The 26,403-nt window shown below is 40.2% G+C and overlaps 1 protein-coding gene across 3 annotated transcripts in view; it reads left to right on the top strand.

The window, feature by feature from the left end:
* Positions 1 to 26,403, top strand: part of LOXHD1 (lipoxygenase homology PLAT domains 1) — a 2,432,812-nt gene that overhangs the window by 532,282 nt on the left and 1,874,127 nt on the right. For all 3 annotated transcript variants that reach the window (XM_044082024.1, XM_044082018.1, XM_044082011.1), the window contains 2 exons: positions 837 to 917; positions 22,422 to 22,606. In XM_044082024.1, coding sequence (XP_043937959.1) covers positions 837 to 917; positions 22,422 to 22,606 — 266 coding nt within the window. The remainder of the gene's footprint in view (positions 1 to 836; positions 918 to 22,421; positions 22,607 to 26,403) is intronic.

Raw genomic sequence — 26,403 nt, 5'->3', positions numbered from 1 at the left:
ACGAAGCCACTTTCTTGGTTCGTTTCCTGAAGTAGATGCTAGCTGGTCCTGTTTTTGCTTAGGTATTGTGTGATAAAACATTATATTTTCTATATACAATGCAGAGGATGCTAAGATCAGTACACTTTTTTAGTTATCAGTTCAATAATTAAATTAAATGTCACTATATTCTTTTCTTAGCTTCTAAGGTGCTCCTTAAAATTAATTGTTTTCAGAATAGCAAGCATAAGGCAAACTCCACTGTGCTGGGTCGTGCCTTGCTGTAGAAAGCATTGCTTCATGTTAGCTAGCTATTTAAAATAATGTGAAAATCTGATATCAGAAAGACTAAGCTGCTGTTGTGAATAGTATCTGCTATTAACTACGCTAATGAAGCAGACGTCACAGAGGTATGCTAAACATTTTAATTTAAAGTAGACAGAAGTCGATTTTATTCTTTTCTCATTTCTTAACATTATTTATAATTTATCAAAAACAGGTATGTTTTCATATTGCAGCACTGCATTAATTTAATAGTAGATATATTGTAGTGAGAATGGTTACTAATTCAAGAACAACAGAAGAGGTTTACCCCAAAACAAAATGATCATTTATTTTGTTTTGGTTTATATGATAAACTGCCTGCATTCAGTATACATCTGACGTGATTACAGTCTTTCATTTTAATTTAGTCTGGTATTTTAAGTGAATGCAAAATTTTGGAAGAATTATGGAATGTGCCACAAGGTTTGCATCTGCTTGTGCTACTATTTCATTTCTTCCAAAATGTATATAATGTCTCTTAGTGAATGCCGTTGGTTTGCTTTCTAATGTACTCTTGGCGCCATATGTTACAGGAGCAGAACTGCCTTTGAGAGAAACAAGACTGATGTGTTTCGGATCAAAACAAACAATGTTGGACCAATAAAGAAAATAAGGTACTGAATGCTGCACACTCTGAAACTAGCTAATACAGAAAAAAACTGTCAAGAGCTGATATTCTGAAACCAGAAGAACGGCTGTGCTGTAATGTGTTTTATTGTTTCACAGTTTATTTGCACAAAAGAGCCTTGCACAAGATGCAGCACTTTCTGCTTTTCTACAAGTTGGTGATTGTGATTTTCCCTCTTAAATGTACACATTTGCTGCATGACTCCGTATTTCACAGGTAAGTACTTTGTACAGTTAAATCATGGATATGCAAGCACATCAGGGCACCTGCTTACCAAATTTAGGGTAAAGCCCAAAACATTACGGACTCCCTTTGGATAACCTACGTGCACACACACGTCTTCGCATCCTAATGCATGGTATCTGCGTTTTGTCCTACTACAGGTTAGTAATATGGCTTTCAAATTCTAAAAGAGCCACCCTTCCTAGGCCCAGTTTTATATATAAGCATCTTACCTACAGTACACCGCAATGTCTCATTTGCTGGAAGGCACACAGCACTATATGTATACCCAATGCTCATTCACTTTATCTGACTACTAAGCATACTTCAGCACACTAGTTAGTGTGGTAACTAGGCAATTTGCATTCTTGGATCCATACTCTGTAATCTCATTCTCAAATATATGTGGTCATAACCAGCTGTTACATCATCCAACTCCATACTTAAACAGCACTATATTGACAAATCAAATTGCAGAGGTATAAATGGTGTAAGCCACCATGAACGGATATGTTCTTTCTTGATTCTCGAGATATATAACTGATCTGCTGTATACTAAGCCTAACAATTTAGTTAATTAATCTGCTATTTTGTACAGATAGAGTACAGTCTTTGATTGTGGGAATGCTAAACGTATCTTTCAAACACAAATGATTATTTGAATTTAAAACAAGAGCACCTTTACTCTTCTGTTTTTGTGTATGCATTTTTTTCTGAAAAAAAAGTAATTTTGTGAACCTTTAATAAAAAATCTGTACTTTTCTTGATTTTGTAAATATTGACAAGCTTTACTTATCAAGTTTCTCTTTCCCTTTCTTACTCCTGTAAAAGTATATCTCCTTAGTGGTGGGAATATGTTTAAGCATCTTTAAAATAAAATTATTATCTGAACCTTTTAAAGTACTTGTCTTCTTGATTTGGAGAAAGCTGGCATCTGGGTTCTTCCAATCTGTTCAACAACATTCCCCCTTTCCTCTGAAAGAAACTTTGCTCCTGCTTTGTTTCATTATTTTTATTTTATTTTATTTATTTATTTGACATTTATTTATTTGTTAAATGTTGTATATTTGAAAGATGGTAGTACTGTGGAATTCTGAAGCTGTACTCTTCATACTATATGGATATGAACAATGCCAAGATTTTTTCCACTCTGTCCAAACTGACACTACACCATTCTCATTGTTTTCTATATACAAAGATTATGTCCAGAAAACTTTACACGTCTTTGTTCCATAACCGCAGTACTACATTAAGATGAGGAATTAAACTGCAGTTCCCTCTCTCTAAGTTGGTGATAGCTTAGGTGGATGTCACAAACTGTGCAGCACTTACCAAAAATGTAATTTTATTAAAATAGTTAGAAAATAAACAATTTAAAAATCAATCACACTACTTTCTCAGCAAGTACATTGTTAGCTCTTCTCCTTATTAAAAAAATAGCATTATTCATTTAATTTAATCTTTTTTATATTTAATTTTCTGCATTTGTTAACTGTATAAGCCTATTGGATAGAAGTGTTCCTTTTTAAGAGCAACCCAGAAAACCTGGTTAAGTGATGCTCAGAGCCACAGTTTGCCAATAGTGCAAAGAATCAAATACTGTACCCTGCACTACAGAAAGGAGCTTGTTAACATCAAAGAGCTTTAATCCTCTATGCTTTCTTCCAGACTGACTTACCTTCCCTGGTCCCCTTCATGTAATCTGCTAAATCATGAAAAATATATAGCACTACTTATATATTATTGTATACAACAGAAACACATCTAAATACCCACATTTTCCAGATTGCATTGTTAACTATTCTATCCCAGTGGTGTCTCCAAGTTCTTCTTACAGTATGAACCATAACCAATATTCTTCTCTGTAATCAATTTGGTTAACTGCCAACCAGTATGCTTTTCTCTTATAGGGTCCATAACCATTTAATGATCATCGTATTGATAATTGCTACAGCAGTCTTAGCTATATTGGTTGCATCCTCCCAAGGATATAACAGCCAGACAGCTTTCAAAGCATCAGGGCACCTTCCATGCATCCAAACTGTCAAGCAGCTCAAGCTGAGCTGACTAAAAGACAAGTTTGGGTACGAAGGTCTTCAGAGTTTTACTGCAGTTGAAGAGTACACTCCGCTGTGGCTTTTGAGGATCGACAGTCAGGTTGTGTTTTCTTTTGCTGGGCAGATAAGTGACCTTTGGGGGAAACCTTCCATTTTCTTACTCTCCAGGAAAGTTATTTTAATGGTAGGAGTGTTGTGTTTTTAACAGACTGTCTCAAGCCTGTAATGTATTTTAAGTGGTGTACAGTAGTGTAAAGTAACTGAAAATGTTTTTTTTTTTCTGTTGAGAAATTGTGTTCTTTTGCAGGTCTCCATACTGTTTTCAAATGATTTTTACTATGTTCTTTTCTGTCAAAAAGTAACTTTGGTACTGGTAGTGTTTACTAGCAGTTGCTGCTTGTCTTCCCTGGGAAGAGGCACCATTTTTAGCTTGAGCATGGAACAGACTACTGGTTCCATGGCTGGTCCTTTATTTAGCTACAGAAAGAGAAAGTTAAACAAACAGCCTTTGCCATCACAACAGGCTAGCAATTTGCTTTAGCTGCAGGTGGGTGACTTTGCTGTGGCCATTACTTGTACCTCGGACCACTCATCTTTTACATCAGATCCCCTGATGTAGCACCTACAGCTACTATGAACTGGGTTTAGCCACATCCTCTGTGCTGTTGTGGTCCCTACAGTGAGCATCGAAGAGCAATTCTTGCTGGTCCTGTGAAAGAGAACAAGTAAGGCTCCCCTGTTGTGTCAAAATGCTATGCCCATCCTTGGGGAAGCAGCTGCTGCCAATAGTAAGACAGTTGGCCCCATTTTCTTCCTGTCAAAAAGAAACAGAAAACCAAGCATGTTCATAGGTTCATAGGTTCATACTAGGCTATCTGCCTTAGGGCATTTATAAGCCTAGCCAGAGTGTGTTTGGCTTTCGCCACCCATTTTAAATTAATTTTGCTATGCCCTTTTTCGAGGTTAGTATACTGTGCCTCTGTCTAACAGTGACACAGAAGTGATACCTGGGGTAAACCTACAATCTCCCATCCACTCATCAAGATTCCTCTTGAAGAGAGTCAATGAGGGACTCTGCCTAACCTGGACTGGGATTTTATTCCAGAGTGAAGGGAGCCTCTGGGTTATGAATCTGTCCCTCCAGCATGTCCTATTTATTTCAGTGCTGAGGTTCAAGTCTCTCGAGCGCGTAGCTCGATGGGATTTGGATTTTCTGAGGTGCAGCATGTCCATTAATTCCGGGTTGAACATGGCTTTATACGTCAGGCACTGATCGCCTCTGAGCAGGCAGTATGCCACTGAGTAGAGCTGGAGTTTCTTTAACCGGGCAGCATACGGCATCTGTTTGAGCCCTTTGATCCCCTTGGTGAGGTACTTTTGGGGTCTTTCCAGTTGCTGCAGGTGTCTGGTAAGGTACATCCCAAAAGGGGCATTGTACTCAATTATGGGCCTGATGAGGGATGAGTAAAGAGGCACGATGACCTCCCCTGATCTAGATGTGAATCCCTTCATGATTAGGTGGGCTATATAAAATGTTTTTCTAACCACTTTGGCCACGTGGTTTTCAAATGAGAGATTGCTATCAACTTGGGTCCCCAGGTCCCTAATTACTTCTTCCGTACTTAATGGATTACCACCTATGTGGTAATTTGTGGGCACTTTGTTTTTGCCAAAGAGGATGACTATACACTTTTTGCCGTTTAGCTTGAGGCCATGGCTCTGGCACCAGTTGTCTGTTTCTATGAGGCCCTTTTGTAGGATGCTTGTGTCAGCTGGAGAGTCAGTTATGGCGCGTAGTTTGCAGTCATCTGCAAACTTCGTCAGCTACAGTCCTTCCGTGTTGGCCTGTACCTCCAAGAAATATATACCGAACAAGAGAGGTCCCAGGACTGAGCCTTGTGGGATGCCACTTGTAACTGGTTTGGAGTCTGACATGGCTCCAGCAATTCAAACCATGTGGGTTCTGTCCTTGAGCCAGTTTGCAACCCATCTAGTGACATAGGGATTTATATTTAAGCTGGTGAGCTTATCTATAATGCCCGAGTGGGGTATTGAAGCAAAGGTTTTTTCAAGGTCCAGGTAGGCTGTGTGGACCACCTTCCCCTCATCAATGACCTTGATGACTGTTTCAAAGAAATCCACCAGGTTTAAGAGGCAGGATCTGCCCTTAACAAAGCCGAACTGGGTAGGATCCAGTGTCTGTAGGTCCCCAATATCTTTATTTATGAGGTCCATGATGATCCTTTCCATAGCTTTGCAGACCAAGCTAGTCAGGCTTATGGGGCGATAGTTTCCAGGATTCGTTGAGGCACCACCTTTGTGGAGAGGGACCACTGTTGCTGTTCGCCGTTCTTTGGGTACATATCCTGTAGTAAGGCTGAGATTGAACAGTAGTTTTATGTTTGGGTTTAGCTCTTCTTGGTGTTCATGTAAGACGCAGCCCGGGACACCATCTGGTCCCATTGATGCTGTGTTTTTTGCTTTGGAGAGAGCGGCTCTTACCTGAGCATCTGAGGTGTCAGGGGGGCAGCACTCTGCTAGGATAGATATTTGCCTTTTTGGTGGGGAGGGGGGGAGAACTTTGCGCTGAACCTGTCAGCTAGGATGTTGGCAATGTCTGTGGGTTTGGTGTATTTTTGTCATTTTGGACTAATTCTGAGCATATCTGGGAATTCCCACCCAGGTTCCTAACATAACTAAAGAAAGCCTTGTGATTATCCTTAGTGCCCTGTGCAGTTTTTCTCTCGAAGCTGGCCTTAGACGATTTTATGAGTGCCCGTAGTTTTTTGCTAATACTGATCAGAGATGCCTTCCCTTTTTGGGATTTTGCTCTATCATGTAGTAGCTTCCTCCTTTTATTGTATAGTTTGTTTATGGCTGGGGTCCACCAGACAGGATGCCTGCCTTTGGAGGATTGGGTCTTGGTTTTATTTGGGATTGCATGATCCATGCATTCCTGAAGGTGTTCATAGAATGCGTTTATAAAGGATTCTGTGGTCTGGGCCGTATTTTTCACAGGCCCGGGGGCTTTGAAGGATTCCACCTCAGTTTTGAGGAGTGTGAAATTTGCTTTCAAGAAGTTTTTCGCTGTGGTTTTCTGGGCAGGGGGTGGGGTCGGGATGTGAATATCCAGTGAGATTAGTTTATGGTCTCATCTTACCAGTGAGGGATACACTTTTGGTCTGGAGCATAGAGCCCCCATGTTAGTGATGATCAGGTCCAGTATATTTTCCCCTCTTGTGGGAGTGGTAACAAGTTGTTCCATAGCATTTAAGTTTATAAATTCTAGGAACCTTTGGGCTAGGGTGTTGGAGCTAGATTAATGCTCCCAGTCTATGTTTGGGTAGTTGAAGTCGCCCAATATAATGGTGTTTGGAGAGACCTTCATATTTTCCAGTGTTCTCAGGAAGGACAAGTGGGTTTCCTGGGTTTGGGAGGGTGGTCTGTAGCAGGCTATAAACTGGAAGGCAGTTTTACCCACTGTTAGTTGCACATGGATAGTCTCTGATGCTTCGTGCTGTGCCACCAACCTGGAGGTGTGGGTATCTTTGATGAATATTGATACTCCCCCTCCTTTTGTGGTTCGGTCCAAGTTTTGGGGCCGAAAAGCATGTATCTACTCCCCCTCACATTTCTTTGGATAGGAGTAATTTACTGGGTCAATTTCAGAATTTAATTTAGGTTATCGATCCTACTTGTATAGTAGTTTCTGGTAAAAGAAATAGGGATTCCTCTTTTCCTGAAGAAATTCAAGATTCTGAATCAGAACAGGAAGATGCAGGGATGGGTACAGTTTTTTCTCCACAGATTTCTGATTCAGACTCAGAGGAGAGATCATGTTTGATTTTCCCTGTGGGAGCTTATTTTTCTCTGAGACTATTGCAAGAATGTGTCAGTGTTTTCACTGGAGGACACTGAGGTATCTCACTCTTTCAGAAAATACTACGAGTTCTTAGAGAAGGATTTTCCAGAACCCACACCCATTCCCCCTGTCTGCTTTTGAGGATGTGCGTGTTACTCCCTGCAGTTTTCCTGACAGTCAGCCAGCTGATCCTAAAAGGCAGATAGGATGTATAAAATTCCTCAGTCTTTTACATTTTTATACACTCATCCCAACCCTGATCTAGCAGCTGTAGCTTTAGTTGATCCCACTACTGCTAAGCCCTTAGTTCATTTCAATCATACTGTTTCTGATAAGGAAGACAAACTTATTGATATGTAGTCCATACTTCTGCAACTTTGATTTTCTGAATTTTTAATTCTCAGGCTTATATGTTAAAGTTTGTTCTGACAAATTCTAAAAGTATGAGAATGTTATAACTGCAATTTCTTATTGTGAGGAAAAATCTGCTTTAAATAACTAAGTTTTTTTCTATTGCACAGGTGACTACTCATTGTTTGCAGTGTGTGCATGACTCTGTTGATACTTCTTCCAGGGGTGTGGCCACTGGAACTGTTTTAATGAGGTTGGCATGGCTGCATTCTCAGAACCTCCCAGGTGATGTTAAAAATGAGATTTTAAATTCTCCCTTTGATAGAGATGTAATGTTTGGCCTCTGCTGTTGAGGTTATTAAAAGGTGTGATGAAAGGGGCAAGATGATCCGGAGAATGTCTAAGATTTTTTAGCCCTCTTTTTCCAAATTGTCCATGGGATTTTCTATCAAATCATCCAATTTTGGCAAAAAAAACAGAATAAACAGTCTAATTAAAATTCAGGTAAACAGACATTTGAGAAGAAATGGCAAGGGGTAACAAAAAGAAGTCTCAAACCAACCAAAACCATGGACAGTCCAACAAGTCTGAATGACGCACCTACCCTGACTCCTTTTTTCTTCCAGAAAATCTGAATCTCTATTTTTCTGTTGGTCAACAGATTGTTTTAGAAAAATGGGTTCTGAAAATCATTCATCAAGGTTACAGATGACAGTGCGAGGAAAGTCCTCCTTTCCAGGTGGGTCATTCTTCATTCTCCAGATCAGACTCTTTTGTTTCCACTTGTTCTTCATCGTGTGTTATCCCAAGGAGAGATAAAAGCAGTTCCTTCTTCCCAGATAGTGAAGTGTTTTTATTCAAGTATGTTCCTTGTGTGAAAGAAAGACAATGGTTGGAGATCAGTTCAGCGTCATTATTTCCTAAGCCTGTTTGTGACAGTGCCCAAATTCAAAACAATGCCACTTCACAACTTGTTACCTCTTCTAACTGTTTCAAGTTTCCTGGCAGCACTAGACTTAAAAGATGCTTATTATCATACCCTATTCATCCAGACTTCAGATATTTCTTAAGGCTTTGTGTGTCTGAATCACATTATCATTTCTCTCCCTTACCCTTTGGACTATCACAAAGTGTCTAGCTCCATTTACAGATCATTGCAGGCTACAGGGTATCCACATTTTTTTTCATATTTAGATGACTTGCATATCTTTGCAGAGTCTTTTTCAAAGTATCAGGAATCTCTCTCCTGGGTGAGAGATCTCTTACACAAACCGGGATTCCAAGAGAACTTTCAAAAGTCGTTTTTTACTCCCTTATACAGGATTGTATTCCTGGGATGTCAACTAGATACCTCAGTTCAAAGAGCTTTTCTTCAACAGTAGTAGTTCTTTATTTCAATCTATTTCTAAGGTTTTTCACTCAAGATGTCCATCATTGTGTGGGAAAGGATTTGGGGTCTTATGGCACCTGTGATTTTCATGGTATCTCTGGCAAGACTCCACATCAGACAGATACAGTGCTATTTGAAATCTCTTTGTTCCAGCATCAACACACTTTATCTTTTCAAGTCTCAATGCTGGGGTTTTTCAGAAGAGAAATCCTTTGGTGGAGACTACAGATATCCTTAAATCCAGGTTCCTCCTTCTCCCATCCCAATCCAAAGCAGTCAGTCACCACAGAATCTTTGGACTTTACTTGGGGAGCAGATTCAGGGGGAATAAAAGTGCAGGAGCTGTGACACACCAAGGACAGATACAAGCAGGTAAATATCAAGAAGATGCTTGCCCTGATCATGACACTCAACTCTGTGAACCATCTTTGGCCCCTGGGATCTCTTCAAGCGAATACAGACAATACCATAGTTATGTGGTTCATCAACAAGCAAGGGGGGACCGGGTCATACACCCTTTGCAGACTAGCCATGTTATCTTGGGATATAACTTCACAGCACAATCTCACTCTACAGACATCCTACATTCCATCAGAGCAAAACTGTTTGACAGACAAGCTGAGCAGGACCAGGATATATGCTCACAAATAAAAACAAGATTGGGGGGTGTCTTCCAAGATTTAATCCGTCTGTGGGGAGTTCCTCAAGTATATATCTTTTTCTCCTCTTTGAACAATCAGATGGAAAGATTCTGTTTCAGGACTCCATGCAAGAACGGCTGAAAGACAGATGTCTTTTCTTTTCTTTGGACAGAAATTTCCCTGTATTCTTTTCTGCCCTTTCCACTAATATCCAGGGAACATCTGAAGATTCAGAGGGAATCCTTAAGGATCATTGCGGTGACTCCCTTCTGGCCCAGGCAACCGTGGTTCTCCCTTCTTTTAGAAATGACCAAAACAATGAACACAAGGTTCCTCACATACTGAGTCTACTCACACAAGCACAGGGGTGTTTGATACACCCAGGCATCAGTCATCTTCAGTTGACTGCCTGGATGATAGGGTCTTAATTACTTTTAGGCACCTGTTTACTGAGGGCATGCTGCAGTAGTCTGCTACTAGAAAATCATATATTAGTAAATGAAAAAGGTTTTGTAGTTGATTGCAGCAGCATAAGTGTCACCCATTCAGGATTAGCTTTTCTCTTGTTATGAAATATTTGTGCGAATGATTATCCTGTTGCCTTTCTTATTCCTCTATCAACATTAATTTATAGGTCATCTTAGCATGTCTGCCCATGGAGCCTCCTCTGTCAATGCAGTCTCAGTCCAAAATGTTTTGAAAAGGGTTTTTCATAAGAGGCATCCGAGAAAACTGATGCCCCCCCCCCCCCTTGAGATCTTAATTTTGTCTGGCTGACTTGAGGTTCTTAACATGAAAAAGTTTTACTGAATGCTCTAACCTCTGTAAGAAGGTTATCCAAGTTGCAGGCTGTTACGGTGAGTCAACCCTATTTTCCATAGAGACAAGGTTTCATTCAGAAAGAATCATTATTTTATGCCTAAAGAAGTATCCAAGTTTACTTTAAGCCAAAGTATTCATCTCCTCATACCTCTCAACCTGGAAACATCAAAAATCTGGACAAGGGCCATGGAAAATAGGTACAAATCTGTACACTGATTAACATCTAATTTGCATACATAATTACACAACTCCATCCACTCCAATGGAATTGTGGGATACCAACTTTCGAATGCAAACTGAAGAACAGACAACCAAAATATGGCACCAGAGTCCCCCTGCAGCCATTCCAATGTCCCATTACCTGGCTATTTCGCCCCATTTACCATAAACACTAATGTGTGCATACTGCTTTACTTCTACAATGATTATTTGGATTTTATTTTTATATTTTGAGGCACATCAATGCACAAACACTAACAGACATCTGATAAACAAAGCAATACTGTCTCACAATGAAAATAGACTTTGCATTAAAACTTCTCTGCCCTTGAAACTCACATTCATTGAAACAGCATTAAAACCTGCACCACATCCAAAGAAAATGCATCTGGCCAGTGGTGGATAAAGATTACCGTTGGGCTGTTTTCAAATCATTGGCCCCTTGCACACAAAACAAGAAACATACACGTGTTCTTTTCTTTGATACACCTGACTTTATTAAGTTATATTCCTTGTATAAAACAGCACACTTGTTAGACAGACCAAATTTTAAATTTATTGTTTGAATGAACATTTTTCCAGTAGGCTGTACTGTAGGAAATGAAAGAAAATGCATGAACCAATAATTACAAAACTGCCCAATTCAGAACATTTCTATCATAAAAGTCTACTTCCACACCCAAACTATAAACAGAATGACAGCAGTGTAAGCCACAGGCATCTTGCACAGCTTCTTGCACTTATTTTTAATTTTAGTTTTTCTTTTTTGGGGGAGGCAAAAGGTCAAAAACCAGGGACACATTTTAAACATTGCTTGTATAATTCTGGAAAGTTGCTAGAATAAAATGTTGTGTTATCACCATGCATGTTACTGGCAAGTCTTGAACCCAGAACACTATACACTACAGTCAGTGCAACATACCACTATGCTAAATCAGCAGTTTAAACAATAGGAAGACTGAGCCAATAATGGGGGAATAGTAAATACAACTGACTAAGTTCTCACTCACCATAAAACCTGGACAAACAACAAAGCCAATAATAGGGGAATAGAAATTCTGTTGTCACCATAGCTCTCAACTCTTAGCACAAAAAAAAATGTGGCAAAGCTGAGAAATGGTGGTGGTGAGGGACTTTAGGCTCTTTTTACCCTGTACCAATGGTACAGGGTTTGAGCCTAAATACCTTTAGCCGCCAGGTGTATTTCATCGGGGCATTTTCACACAGGCACACACACACATGCACACACACACCTCCAAGACTGCCATGCCATTGAGAAAAGGGAATATTTTAAGAAATGGTAATGTTGGACTTCCTGTATATAAATCTGCATTTTCATTCATAAAGCCTTCACATTCCCTGTCTGAGCATTTCAAATATTTATCACATTTTACTAGGTTGGTTGTAACACAGTGGCACAGAGCTAACTCAGGCTCAATTATCCTAGATGTAGTTTTTATCACACTTCACAGGAACTACATTATATAAAGCATATCTTTCAGCTTTCACATTGCTGACAGTAGCACTTTCAGTGTTTGTGGCATAGAACATAACAGGTTACCCATTACCACTACTTATAACAAATTAAAACATTACTTCCTGCTTTTTTGTATCACAAATGTTATATGTCTTACTACATTGTTAGCCTTAGAAGCAGAAAAATCAGTTTTAAATAATGTAACATGAACTAATGAGAGTTCTACTAAAGATACTGACTAAAGATTAGACTTCTTGTGATCAAGGTGCATTTCCCATTTTCTTACTACTAGGTAAAGCTCTTTTATACCTCTATACTTCAAAACATTCCAACATTTTTTGCTTTACTGTTGATATCTAATACAAATTTTAAAAGTATATTTTAAATCATGCACCTGAAATGCATCTCAGAGTTTACTAGGCTTTCCACATTAAAACTCCAGTTATAAAATATTGGTTGCACTTCGGGAGTTATATCAGCCCTAACCACACTCTTCACAGACAGCAAAATCCTAGATGTTAATCGTATTTCACTGTTGCAGTCATGATTGTAGGGTTCTCCTCTGCCGGCAGGCAGTCCTCGGTCATCCAGAATCCCAAAGTCTGGGTCCGGCGTCAGCTGTTCGACCATGGTCCCTGACGTCAGAGCGCCAGGAGTACAAAGCCGACAGCCGACGCCATCTTCTCCAGTCTTTCTTGTCGTGCGGTGATAGCAGTTCACAAGTGCCGGTCGGCTGACTTCTGACGATTTTTTCTGATAAACTTCAGTCCGAAGATTTTCTTCTCCACTCAAAGCTAAGTACTCCGTTGGGGAAACTTTTTTCTTGCTCCACTCTGATGTCAGAAAAAGTTAATAATTGTATTTCATGTGGGAAGCAAATACCTTTATTTTATTTTTTATTTATTTTATTTTATTTTACATTTGTTGACCGGGCTAGTCTAGCTGGATATATTTCCATTTTCAGTAGAGGCCCGGGGAGAAAAGCTCCACACAGATATACAAAGTATAAAATATTGTTACACGGTGAAAAAGGAATACAAAACAAAATAAAAATAAAAACAGGTAGATTTACATTCTTGGGATAAAAACACTTGAGAAAAGTTCCAATAAACAGAGTAAAGTTTAAGAGAGCTAGATCAGAATATAATACAGTAAGAGTATGTACCATAGATAAAAACACTTGTGAAACAGTACAGTGAGCAGAATATAGCTTAAGACAGCTCAAAACCGAATAGTAAGAGTTATATACAGTAGATCATATGAGGTAGTAGTATTTAAAAGCTAAGATTATTAGAGTTTAAATAGGGTCAGTCTAATTTACAAGTCAAAAGCATGTAAAGGTTTGGAAGTATGGCAAGAAGAGGAAGAAAGAGGGGTGAAGAAGATGGTTAGTCAGGGTTACTACAAGGGCATAGCCAGTGCATTTGAAGGTATTTTCTAAGGTTTTGTTTAAAGAGTGGTAAGGATGTAGTTAGAGTTAGTTCAGTGGGTAGTAGGTTCAAGTGTTTTCCTGCTGTGTTGGTAAATAGAGAGTCACCAGCTGTATTATTAGACTTTGTTAAACTGGCAAGAGGTTTGCTAGAAGAACGTAGGGAGTTCAGATTATTATATGGGACTATAAGTTTTGAGAGTATGGGGGTGTTATTGGGCTGGTAAAATAACTTGTGGGCAATTGTGAGTTGGGGGATAATCAGATGGTTTTGGAATTCGAGCCAATTTAGTTGTCTAAGATTAGTACAGTGATGGGTTCTGAAGGGCTTGCCAGTAGCAAATCTGGCGATATTATTATAGGAGGTTGCTAATTTGTTAAAGTTGGTTTTCTTAAGGTTGGTAAATATAGGTGAAGCATACAGGAGGGTTGAGATTAGATGAGAGTGGGCAATTTTGGCTCTGGCTGCTGAGGTTAAAAAGGGTTTTATTCTGTATAAGGAGCCTATTTTTCTGTTTACTGTTTTAATGGTGTTGTTTATATGGTAATCAAATGAGAGATTATTATCAATGGTTATACCAAGAAGTTTAGTGGTAGTATCAGGGAGAATAACAGTTCCATTATTTGAAGAGATTGAAAAGTCTAATGGGGAAGACCTAATGGTGGGTGTAAAGAGGAGGAGTTTTGTTTTTTTAGCATTGAGAAGGAAACAGCATTTGGTAAACCATGTTTCTACAGTGTTGAAGACATCTTGAGTAAGAGAATATAGTTCAGATTGAGAGGTAGATGAGCATATTAGTGTGGAGTCATCTGCATATCCTCATAAGGATTTTCATTCTTACTGTATTCCTTGCTTAGGCCCTGACCACGACGTAGCTAGTTGTCGGTTTTGTGCTAGATTCAATCAACGTACAATTAAGCGAAGGTACGATTTTGCTTTTCATTACTTCGGTAGGTGCTTTAACTACAAAATGTCGTCGGATACGGTTCCGGCTACCAGAGTTCACAAACGTCGCAAGGATAAAGACAGGCCTCCGAGGTCCAAATCTGATGATAGCACACAAGCGGAGCCAGCTTCGGGTTCGGCCGTCGTCAGTGAGGCGCTTTTGCAGCCCCTGTCCTCGGCCATTTCAGAACCGACGGCCGAAACGGACTCTCATGAGGAGCCAACCAGGCCTTTAAATATTTCTATTGCAGGACCTTCGGACAATGCTCCTTCAGATGGGTCTGAAGCCGCTGTGCAGGTACCAGCTTCCGAAGGGGTTTTCAGGCCTACTCAGCTTCTAATAAAGGCAAAGCCAAAGACAAAGGCAAAGACTCCTTCTAAATCAAAGACTGCAACACAGGCCTCTTCTGAACCGGCTCCCAAGTCACAGAAACAGTTACTCAAGATGGCGCAGGATTTACTTACTATGATTAGGGGTTCACATCCCCCTCCAGATAAAAGGCCAAGGCAGGATGTTTATTATGATTCCTCTGATCAGGCTTCTGTTTCTTCAGTTTCTTCTTCTGACCAGGAATATTCTTTCCCTCCTTATGAGGATTCTGATGCTGAGGAATCCATTCCTTCAGCTTCTCCCCCTGAGGATTTCTCTTTTGGGGAAACTTTGCATGAAATGAGGGAACATTTCAACTGGGAAGGACAGGAGTATTCGGAATCTAAGAAAAGACTGAGGGATTTTCTTCTTCTTCCCCAACGTAGACCTCTGGCTATTCCTCCTGTTTTGGATATTGTGGATGATGCCTTTTCAGAGGCTAACTTAACCCCTGACACTTTTCCTCCTGCTCCTGTTAAGCCTGATAGATATTACAGGGTTCCTGATTCCCAACAGTTTTTATACAAGAACCCTTCTGCTGACCCTGAAACCATTTCTCAGGGTCCTAAGGGAGTTAAGGCCGCTTCTGCCAAAAATCCCATTCCCACTGAAAAGGATTCCAGATCCTTAGAAAGATGGGGTAAAAAAGTGTGCACTTCTGCTACTTTGTCCATTAGGGCTTTAAACTGTCAGTTTCATATGCTGAAATACCAGCAATTTCTCTTGTCTGTTTTAAAACAAAAGCTTACTTCCATTTCTGCCTGTGCAGATGATAAGGAATTACATGACTTATTGCATGCCACTGAACAAGTTGGGAAGCATGGTTTACACTGTGGATTTGATGCCTTGGAGGCTTCCTGTAGGGCTGCTGCCTCCAGCACAGTCATTAGTAGGCATGCATGGCTAAAGGAACAAAATTTGCCTGAACAAGTAAAGGCTAAATTATTGGATGCTCCTGTTCAGCATAATGTTTTGTTTGGATCAAAAGCTGAAGAGGTGATTAAAAAGATGGAGGATAAGGCGAAATCCATGCAAACAATTAAAGATTTCTTACAAGTACAGCCACCTAGATTTAGCAGGAATTGGCCTTCAAAAAATTGGTCCTTTCCCACTTCAGACAGGCCTCAGAGGGGTAGATATAGATGCTCCAGAGGAAGGCCTCAAACACAAGCTTCTTATCGACCAAGACAGTGGACTGCTTCCACCCCTAGGGGAGGAGAGGACAGGTCACAACCTCATAGGAAACAAACTCAATGACTCCCTCTGTTGGGCTACAGGAATTTCTTGCCTGGAAGCCCCTCTCGGAGGAAAACTCTCTCTTTTTTATCAAAATTGGACTCATATAACCCAAGACAAGTGGGTTTTGGATGTGGTTTTAAGAGGTTACAAATTCCATTTTCATACCCTGCCAAGGCCAAGCAGATGGCCAGACCTTCCAAAACATCAATGGATGGAGGCCTTAAACCAGGTGGAAGCTCTTTTGGCTATGAAAGCCATAGAACTGGTTCCACTTTCAGAGATGGGACAAGGTTTTTACTCAAGGCTCTTTCTAGTCCCCAGGAAGCAAAACTCATGGAGACCCATTCTGGATCTGTCAGTCTTGAACACCTTTCTAGAGATTCCAAAATTCAAGATGCTTACTCTACAGCAGCTACTTCTAATGCTGTCCAAAGATGCATGGATGGTAACTTTGGATTTAAAGGAGGCATATTTACACATTCCCATCAGGCAGAAACGCAGAAAATACCTCAGGTTCAAGGCCGGATCGAGGCACTTTCAATTCTCTGCACTGCCCTTTGGATTGTCTACTGCGCCCAGGGTCTTCACCAAATGCCTGGCTCCAGTAGTAGCTTACTGCAGACTCAAGGGAATTCAAATTTACCCTTATCTGGATGATTGTCTAATTCAGGCAGACAGCAAGGATGTCTTACTCCAGCATATGGAATTTGTACAGAACCTCCTCAAGTTCCTGGGATTCTCTGTAAACATAAAAAAGTCATATTTGACATCATCTCAACAGATAACTTTTCTGGGTGCTCTTCTAAACACCACTACCCAGATGGCATTTCTGACATCCGAAAAACAATTACAGCTGGCTTCAACTTTCAAAACCTTGGCAACTTTAACTCAACTATCTGCAAGGAGATTCCTGCAGGCTTTGGGTTACATGGCCTCCTGCATCCTTCTCGTACCATATGCAAGACTACACATGAGGAAAATACAGTGGTACCTAAAAAGTGTATGGTCTCAGCATTGCCACAGTTTAGACATACAGATAACTGTCCTGCCTTGTCTCCAAAAGGAATTCCTTTGGTGGTCCAGGGCATGTGCCCTAAACAAAGAGAAACCCTTTTGTCTGCCTCCTGCCACTCAGATTCTAACCACGGACGCCTCAGATTATGCCTGGGGAGCTCATTTTCAGGGCAACTGTCTGCAGGGCCTTTGGACAAAGGATCAGAAGCACCTGAATATCAATTTAAAGGAAATGTTAGCTGTTCAGAAAGCTCTAATGGCCTTCAGGAATCTTCTACAACCAGGACAACTACTAATACGGACAGGCAACACCACAGTTATGTGGTACGTAAACAAGCAAGGGGGATCTCATTCCTACCCCCTTTGCAGACTAGCCATGGATCTATGGAACACAGCTCTAGCTTGCAATCTGGATCTTCAAGCTCAGTTTCTACCAGGGAATCAAAACTTCCTGGCAGACAGTCTGAGCAGAAACCTTTTGGATCCACACGAGTGGATGCTGGACACCAAAATATTCAGGATGATAACAGCAGTTTGGGGATGTCCTCACATAGACCTCTTTGCATCCCATCTCAATTATCAACTACAGAAATTTTGCACCAGGACTTTCCACAAAGAAGCTTGTAAAGTGGATGCCCTGTCATTCAGTTGGAGGAACCTCTCGGGATATGCCTTTCCGCCTCTTCCTCTTCTTCCACGGGTCTTATTAAAGATAAAACAGGACAAGCCCAAGATGATAATCTTGCTGGCCCCAAATTGGCTTCGACAGTTTTGGTATCCAACTCTAAAAAACCTATGTCTAGAGCCCCCTTGGGTTTTACCTCAGTCTCCGAACCTTCTGTCCCAACATCAGGGTCAGGTTCTACACTCTCATGTCAGAACTCTCAGCCAGGTGGCCTGGTTAATCCAGGGCCTGTGATTTCTTCTTTCCTACCCAAGCAGGTTATGGATGTCATTTTAGAAGCCAGACGTCCTAGCACTAGAAAATCTTATGCAGGAAAATGGAAAAGATTTTGTTCCTGGATGCAGGGTCAGGATTCTGATCCTCTTCTTCCTAACATTCCTTTAATTTTACTTTACTTAACAGATCTCTTACATAAGGGTCTCTCTTTCTCTTCCATTAAAATACATGCCTCTGCTATCTCTGCTCATTATAATACAGACCCTCCCATCTTTTCCCACCAGTTCATGAGACAGTTTCTCAGAGGAGCTAAGAACTTAAGACCTCCTAGATCTCCTCCCATTCCTGCTTGGGATCTCAACTATGTTTTGGAAAAACTTACCTTGCTTCCTTTTGAGCCTGCTGCCTCTTCTGACATCAAGTTTTTATCTTGGAAGACAGCTATCCTGTTAGCCCTAACCTCTGCCAGGAGAGTTTCAGAGTTACAAGCTCTTATGGCTGTGGAACCTTATATTATTTTTCATCAAGACAGGGTATCTTTGAGGACTAATCCTACCTTCATGCCTAAGGTGGTTTCCAAAGTGGCTTTAAATCAGACTATCCACTTGCCAACTTTTTTCCTCACTCCTCAAAATAAAGGGGAAAGGATCTTACATTCCTTGGATCTACACAGACAACTATGTTTTTACCTGGACAGAACCAAGGACATCAAAAAATCAGAACAATTGTTTGTTCTTATGCTTCAAGTTCCCAAGGTAAAGTAATTTCAAAACAGACCATTTCTAAATGGATTGCTCATGGAATCAGATTTTGTTATTCACACCATGGAAAGCAAATCCCAGGGAGTATACGGACTCATTCCACCAGAGCTGCTGCCACTTCTGCGGCCTTCCTCAGGTGAGTTCCTACCAAAGACATTTTGGAAGCTGCAACTTGGAGTTCAGTGCATACTTTTTCTAAGCACTACAATCTACCTCTCTACTCTAAGTCTAGGGCAGGCTTTGCCTCTGCAGTCTTGCAGGGCCTTTTAGCTGCCCCTTCTTCTTTATGACCTCCTCCCTTTCTTTCAGCTTTGGGATTCTACCCTACAGTCATGACTGCAACAGTGAAACACGATGAACATAGTACAGTTGTGTACCCTTACCATAAATGTAGCTGTTCGAGTGTTTTCACTGTTGCAGTCTGGGTTTCCCTCCCTCCTGTCCCCTCTTATTTTTACTTTTGTGTAGTTCCTTTTTTCACCATTCTTCTGAGGTGTATTTGCAAAGGATATGGGACCTTTTTCATTTTGGGACTCCTGACATCTGGGGCAAGAAAAACTGGAGAAGATGGCGTCGGCTGTCGGCTTTGTACTCCTGGCGCTCTGACGTCAGGGAGCATGGTTGAACAGTCGACGCCGGACCCAGACTTTGGGATTATGGCCGACCGAGGACTGCCTGCCGGCAGGGGAGAACCCTACAGTCATGACTGCAACAGTGAAGACACTCGAACATCTACACTTATGGTAGGTGTACACAACTGTACTTTTTGGCAGCTCCACTGCCTGAGCTGGTGGCAGTTCAAGTGATTGTAAAAGATCCCACACCACTTATCTAAAAAAGAATAAGTCAACTTCCCCCATGTTCTCTGACTAAATCTCCCTAGTTAGTATGAGGACCATCTCAGGTCAATCCTGAAAAAGAGGTTGTTGCCCTAGTGGGACTAACCTAGCTAACAAAATTATAACATAAATAAAGAATACATTAGTGAACACAAGTAGTAACAGTCTCAATTCTGAGCTACAGATTTAAGGATAAAGAAAATATAATTAGGGAAAATGACCCAAATTATGGACACTTTTTAAATTATGGTACTGCTAGCTTAGAACATCTGAAAACATTTTCTAATTTTAGGACTTACCTAAGTCCAGCACGAACAGCAGCAAAGCAAAGCCACAAAGCAGCTCGGGCAGGCAACAGATTTTACCATTTGGCAGCATAGTCCCAGCAAGTCTCTTCCTCTTGCAGGCAGCAGAGTGCAGATTAAAAATGAATGGGAGGAAAGCAGCTTGATGTAAGTCCCTCTCGCAAGCGTTTCTGTTCAAAATGGCGGCAAAGCAGCTTTTCAAATTCTCGGCAGCAGCAACTGCTTGCAGCCAGCCGGAAATGATGACGTTCAAGGAGCTCAATTCCGACTGGCTGGTAGTGCTGATGGAACTGACGTCATCGCGCACGTGATGACATCAGCTCCGACAGCACGAAAATTAAAAAAATAAAAAAACAAAAGCAAAGAAATCGGAAATGAAGGGGTGCCACTCGGGAATTGTGGCACCCCTTCATTTGGACCCCAAAACTTGGTAACAACCGAGTAATTCGGGATGGTTGGGAGGTCTGCATCTCCTCATTTTCTTTCCTGAGCCTAAAACTGAGGGAGGAAAGACTCTCCACACCTTGAATGTTCACAAACACCTCTGGTACTATCTTGACAGAGGTATATCTTTCACATCTTCAGATCAGCTGTTCATTTCTTGTGAAGGTAAGAAGAAGGGACAACCAGTGTCAAAACAGACTATGGTTATCTAAGGCCGTTACCTTTTGTTATTCTCATTATGACAAATCTATTCCAGGCAGGGTCAACCTTTGTTTCTAAGGCCACATACAAAAAAAAAAAACAGACTTCGACATTCCCAAACGTATCAGGGTAGGAATTAAAACAGGGTGGAACCCAGGTGTTTCAGAACATCAAGTCCATAATTATGTATGGTGGGACAGTTTTCACAAGTTTAAGTAGTTTACGTAAACTGATGTGCATTCCTTCTTATTATCAGTGGTTCAGAGTGTTTCAGATTCTCCTTTGCTGGTTCTGCATACATCATTGCTGGTGTTTTGTATGAGACCGGTCCCTTTTCAGAAGACCAGGGCATATATTTAGACTTGCTTAAATTGCATTTCTGCTGCATGCTTACACAGATGTGGGGTGTCCTTTAGATGAGAAGTTAAAGCAAGGTCCCATCTGCCTGAGTTGATGCTAGTTCAGGTGGTTCTGAAAGTCATTGTTCCACTGTATTTGGTATTCATCAGATCTATCATTGAGTACAATGCCCCATTTGGTATGTACCTAACAGGCATATCCAACAACTAGAATGCCCACAGAGGTTCCTCACTAAAAGAATACAGGGTGTAAGTAAAATGTCCTATGCAGACCACCTCAAGGCCTTTCCCTGTATTCTGTTTCATACAGGCTTTTGAGAGGAGATCTATGCCTGGCACACAGGGCATTGTCAGACCCCACTCTGATGGACCTCCTGCATATCCACCAAAGAAACAGTACCAGAATTACCCATTCTAAAGACTTAAAGCTTGCCTGTGATATAAATATTACCTGCTGGAGAGATAGGTATGTACCCTAGAGACTACACCGTCTATTGTACAGGCTCCCCATCCATGTGAAGCAGAGTTCCTCCCTAATCCAATTCAAGTGCAACTTGGACAATTGGATGAGAAACTGGAAATTCATCACTGGTTTGGCATCTGTGTCTCTGATGCAAACAGGTCACCTGTAAATGGTTCATCTCCTAGGCCCATGCTTACACTTATTAAGGGTATCAGAACTTGTCAGAGATTTGGGATGCATGGCTAGGCTTAAAAAGGTCCTCGTGGTCAGTGGTCATTAACCTAGTAAACACCTATGAACCTATGAACCTTTCCTATGGCACCTATGGAAAAGAGTAGGGAAAGTTCCATGATGCCCTGGCCAAATTTTCCCAAATAGTACAAATACCACCTTGGATCTTCCCTGAAAAGAGGTCACTACCCTATTGGAACTAACCCAGTCAACAAACAATACATAAAATAAAGTAAACTGCCACATATGTAAAAGTGACAAAAGAAAATAAGATACCAATATGAAGACAATATGAAGATAGAATAAAAGGGCCTGAGTCTTGAAGGGTATAAGTAAAGATTAAAATGAGAAAGTAGTTTTGATACAAGATATGTTTAATTAACTGGAATCCTTGCAAAAGTAATGTTGGAAAATTGTATGACAGCTAAAGACTCCATATGATAGGCAGAAAGGCAGCCCAACTAAGATATTAGAAAAAGCAAAATTAATGATTAGGTAGATGGATTGTGGATTTTCTATAAAGAAAAGAGAAATCAGCTGAGTAGTCACAATGAGACACAGCTGCACAAAAATTCATACACACAAACAGTGTGAATATTTCATTATATCCTGCTTTGCACACAAACCTCTCAATCTCCTAGGCCAAGAAATTTGGGAAAAGCCTAAAAGTATGGGGGGCCAAAGGCCCCGAAATAGGGACAGGTTTTAATTATTGCTCTTAAGCTGCTAGAACAAGAATATAAAGTCTGTACCTCAAACAGGTGTCATTATTTAGTGACTTCAATCCTCAGCGTTTTGCCAGAAACCCACACATTTTATGAGGTACAGACTAAAAATATAAGGCAAAAATCTGGACAGTTGAGAGCTATATTTACACAGAGCAATTAAATTATGACTTTTTTTGTTGGGGATGCATGTAACATTTGCCTTTTTTCTGTACCTTATAGGATTGAACATGATAACACCGGGCTAAACCCAAGCTGGTTTTTGGATCGGGTAGTGGTGACTGACCTGAACCGACCTCACCTCCGCTTTTACTTCCCATGCAACAACTGGCTAAGCAAGGAAGAGGGTGATGGCCTATTTGTCAGGGATTTACTAGGTAGCCTAAATCCTATGGATGTGCCTAAATGTAAGTTCAAACAAGAAAACTTATCAACTACTTTGAATGGTAGAGTACTTGAAGCTCAATAACAGTGTCTCCATATTTATTACATTATATCAATGTGTGTTGCATAAGTTAATTGGTTTGAGTATTAAGCTTATGATCCAATGATCTTCTAGAATCTCATTTAACATCCACATCTGCATTTCTTATCACACATAAAACAGTCTGCTGATTTCTTAAAAGAAGAGAGAAACAAGCACTGCTTAACCAGGATATTAGCTTGTTCCACAATCTGAGTAGACATGTATCACAGAATGAGTTCTCTGTTTCCCATTCCTTATATTTAATTTTAGTAGTAAGTGCCCTGACCTGATGTTATTTGTACAAGCTATGTCTTAAATTTGTTTTTCAAACAGAAATAGGTCCAATAGTACAGCAAAGATCAGACTCGGCTCAACCTTCAGAGTCCTGTAGAATGTTGAGTATAGCATGAGCTCCCGTATTGTTTTCTCTTGTTTACAAAACAGCATTTGAGTTTATAACTGACCAAGTCAGTGTCATATACAGTGGAACAATTATTTCCTTGGATTATTCTGATATTCAGTTTACACTTAGACTATCATAAATGCTTTTCTAGCCATTGTGGAGACATTTTGATTGAAACTAAAACTGCAATGTGTAAGTGCGCTTAAGTCCCTTAGGACAGTCTGCATTCAGAGTGCAAAATTATCTGATCTGATGATGTCTTTTTGTCTGTCTCAGCCTGTGAGTTATCAGATCTGGCTTGGATCTAACTCCAGCCCTATCAGAATCTCCAGTCCAGGGGCTCTGCCTTCTGCACCCATGACTCCCTGTTTTAACTGTCTGTGTTCAGATCTTATTTGCCACCATCATTTCAGATAGTGGTCCAAGAGCTCCATTAGCCATTTATCCTTTTCGGATATCTTTTTTGCCAGAAATTGCATTCTTGTTTATTATGCCTCCTCTAGCTTTGTAGTATAGTATTAATTTTGCTATAATTATAAGTACTTCATTCTTGCTAGGTAGATAGGTAGGTAAGTAGCATTAGGTGTTACTTTCTATAAAATCTTTTGTGTTATATTAGTAGCTTGAATTAGGTTAGTATAGCTTTTCCACATAGTCAATAATACCTTCTTACTGTTTCTTGTAATAGAATATTTAGTAGTGGCATTTTGTGACTTTTTCCTGGAGATGCAGGGTTGTAGTTTTGTGATTGCTCTGTTTGTTTTGCTATGTTTTTTATTTCTTTGTCTAAAGCATGGTAAAAGATATGGGGGTTTAAAAATGTGTGTTACACACACTTTTAAGATACCACCCAGTAAGTATTAGAGAATTGACTATTGACTCTTTCAAGAACAACTAGCATTCTCAGTAGCTCACCAGGTAGCATGCTTGCCCTTGGTACAGGCGGTTGTGGGTTCTATTCCTGCACTAATTAGTTGGATTACTATCCCAGTAACACTAGAGTGCAACATAAGACTGGGTGCCACACTTCTGAGTGTGCTGTCCTTCAGATAAGATGCTAAAGTAAAGCCTCATCTGCCTAAGTTGGTCATACCTCAAGTGGATATAAAAGATCTCATAGCACATATCAAAGAGGTGGGAGGTTTCATTAACATTTACATTCACACCCTCTCTCCATACCTCCACAAGGCTTAGTCATTGGTCACTCCTCTTTAACATTCTCACCAACACCCTCCACACATCCAAACAGGCCTCCCTTATATTACACTCATGAAAAACAAAATGTAAAATCATCTCTCTTAATAATACAACCATTGCAGTCACATCTCAAAAATGATTATGGATGATATTGGATGATAATCTAAATTTTGAACTGCATATACACAATTGCATAAAAAAGTCACCAAAAGTTTGGAATGCTTTATAGACCCAGACCTTCTCAGCAATGCCACTAAAACCACACTTGCCAATACTTACCTTCTCCTCTCTGCACTTTATGGAGCCCCATCCTTACTATCCTCTAGCCATCACGAAAAGCAAAACTTGAACAATGCTATAATAAAATAAAGTCAAAGTAAACTTTATTGTCATACAGATCAACATAGAGGAAAAAGTGCGTATCACTGCACACATTTTTGATACTCAGGCTTGTAACATATGAATGACATTTGACAGAAGGAAGATAGATTAAATTAATAAAACATTTATAATAAATTTAAATAAAAAATAGATACAAAAAAGTAAATAAAGTAAAACAAATATGAAATCTCTATTTACATCAGAAACACAACAGATACAACAGCAGGAATAAACTCAGTAGAAATATAAGGATATGCAAAAAATAGTAGCATAATAAACAAGAGAAGCGCACATGTAAACTTACCCGCCACCAATATATACCATAAACTTATAGTTCACAGTTTTCCTAGCGCAGATAGAGGTGTATGAAGTGAGCTATTCAGAGAGTTTATGTAAACAACAATGACATATTGCACACAGATGTTTTACCCATGAGGCACGCTAGGCTATGGGTTTGTTATTCAGCAGTCTGATGGCATGTGGGAAGAAGCTATTATGGAATCTGGATGTGCTGCATCTAATGCTTCTGTAGTGCTTCCTTGTTGACAGGAGTTTGAACAGTCCATGAGCTAGATGGTGTATATCCCTCAATAGTTTTTCGACTCTGCCATAGTATCTGTTTGAATATATGTCCTGTAGGGTTTGAAGTTTGGAGCCAATTATCTTTGTGGTCTGTTTAACAATCTTATCCAGTGCCTTCCAATCAAACTGAGAGCAATTTCCATAACAGAGAATGATGTTGTTTGTCAGTACACTCTCAATAGTGGCTCTATAGAAAGTGCATAAGACCTGTGGGGGGAGGTTAACTCTATGAAGTCTCCTAATGGAGTGGAAATGTTGTTGGGATCTCTTTAAAAGGTAGAAAGTATTTGTGCTCAACTTAGGTCTTGCAAGATATGTACCCCTATGAATTTGGTGCTATTTTCTCTGTCCACTACAGCACCATTGATGATGATAGGGGTGTGTGGCTTTTTCATCTTCCTAAAATTGATGATGATTTCCTTGGCTTTCTCAGCATTTAGTGCTAAGATGTCGTCAGTGCACCAATGAACAAGTTGCTTTACTTCTTCCTTGTAGGCCCCCTTGTCTTCCTTCTTGATAAGGCTGATTACTGTGATGTCATCTGCAAATCTGATGATTCTATTTGCCTGATACATGTTTCATTAGACTGATAATCTATTTTACTTATGTGAAAAGAAGTGGACTGAGTACACAACCTTGTATGACCCCAGTGTTTAGGGTGATGCTGTTTGACTGATGCTTTCCAGCTCGAACTATCTGTGGCCTTTCAGTTAGGAAGCTGAGGATCCAGTTGCATATTGTGTTTTCTATGCCCAGTTTACTCAGCTTAGGCAGCAGTTGTTGTGGAATAATCGTGTTGAAGACCAAGCTGAAGTCTTTGAACAGCATGTGTACATAACAGTTCTTATTTTCCAGGTGGTCCAAGGTGTGATGAAGTGTTAAGGCTATGGTATCTGCAGTAAAAAAGATTTCACCTATATGCAAATTGTAAAGGATCAAATGTATCAGGCAGGCAGGATGTTATATCATCCTTGACCATTTTTTCAAAACACTTCATCACTACTGAGGTAAGTGCAATTGGCCGGTAATCAATCAATGATGCTGGAGATGATTTCTTGGGCAGAGGGATGATGTCAGTGGTCTTAAAGCATTTGGGCACTTTTTTCCTGGCTGAGAAATATATTGAAAATGTCTATGAAGACTGGTGGCATCTGATCAGCACAGTTTTTATGTAG

Source organism: Protopterus annectens, chromosome 1.part1 (genome assembly GCF_019279795.1).
Source record: "Protopterus annectens isolate FY-2018-M chromosome 1.part1, PAN1.0, whole genome shotgun sequence".
Lineage (NCBI taxonomy): Eukaryota > Metazoa > Chordata > Ceratodontiformes > Protopteridae > Protopterus > Protopterus annectens.
The sequence above is the reverse complement of the archived record's forward strand: the minus strand, read 5'-3'. Positions and strand labels throughout refer to the sequence as shown.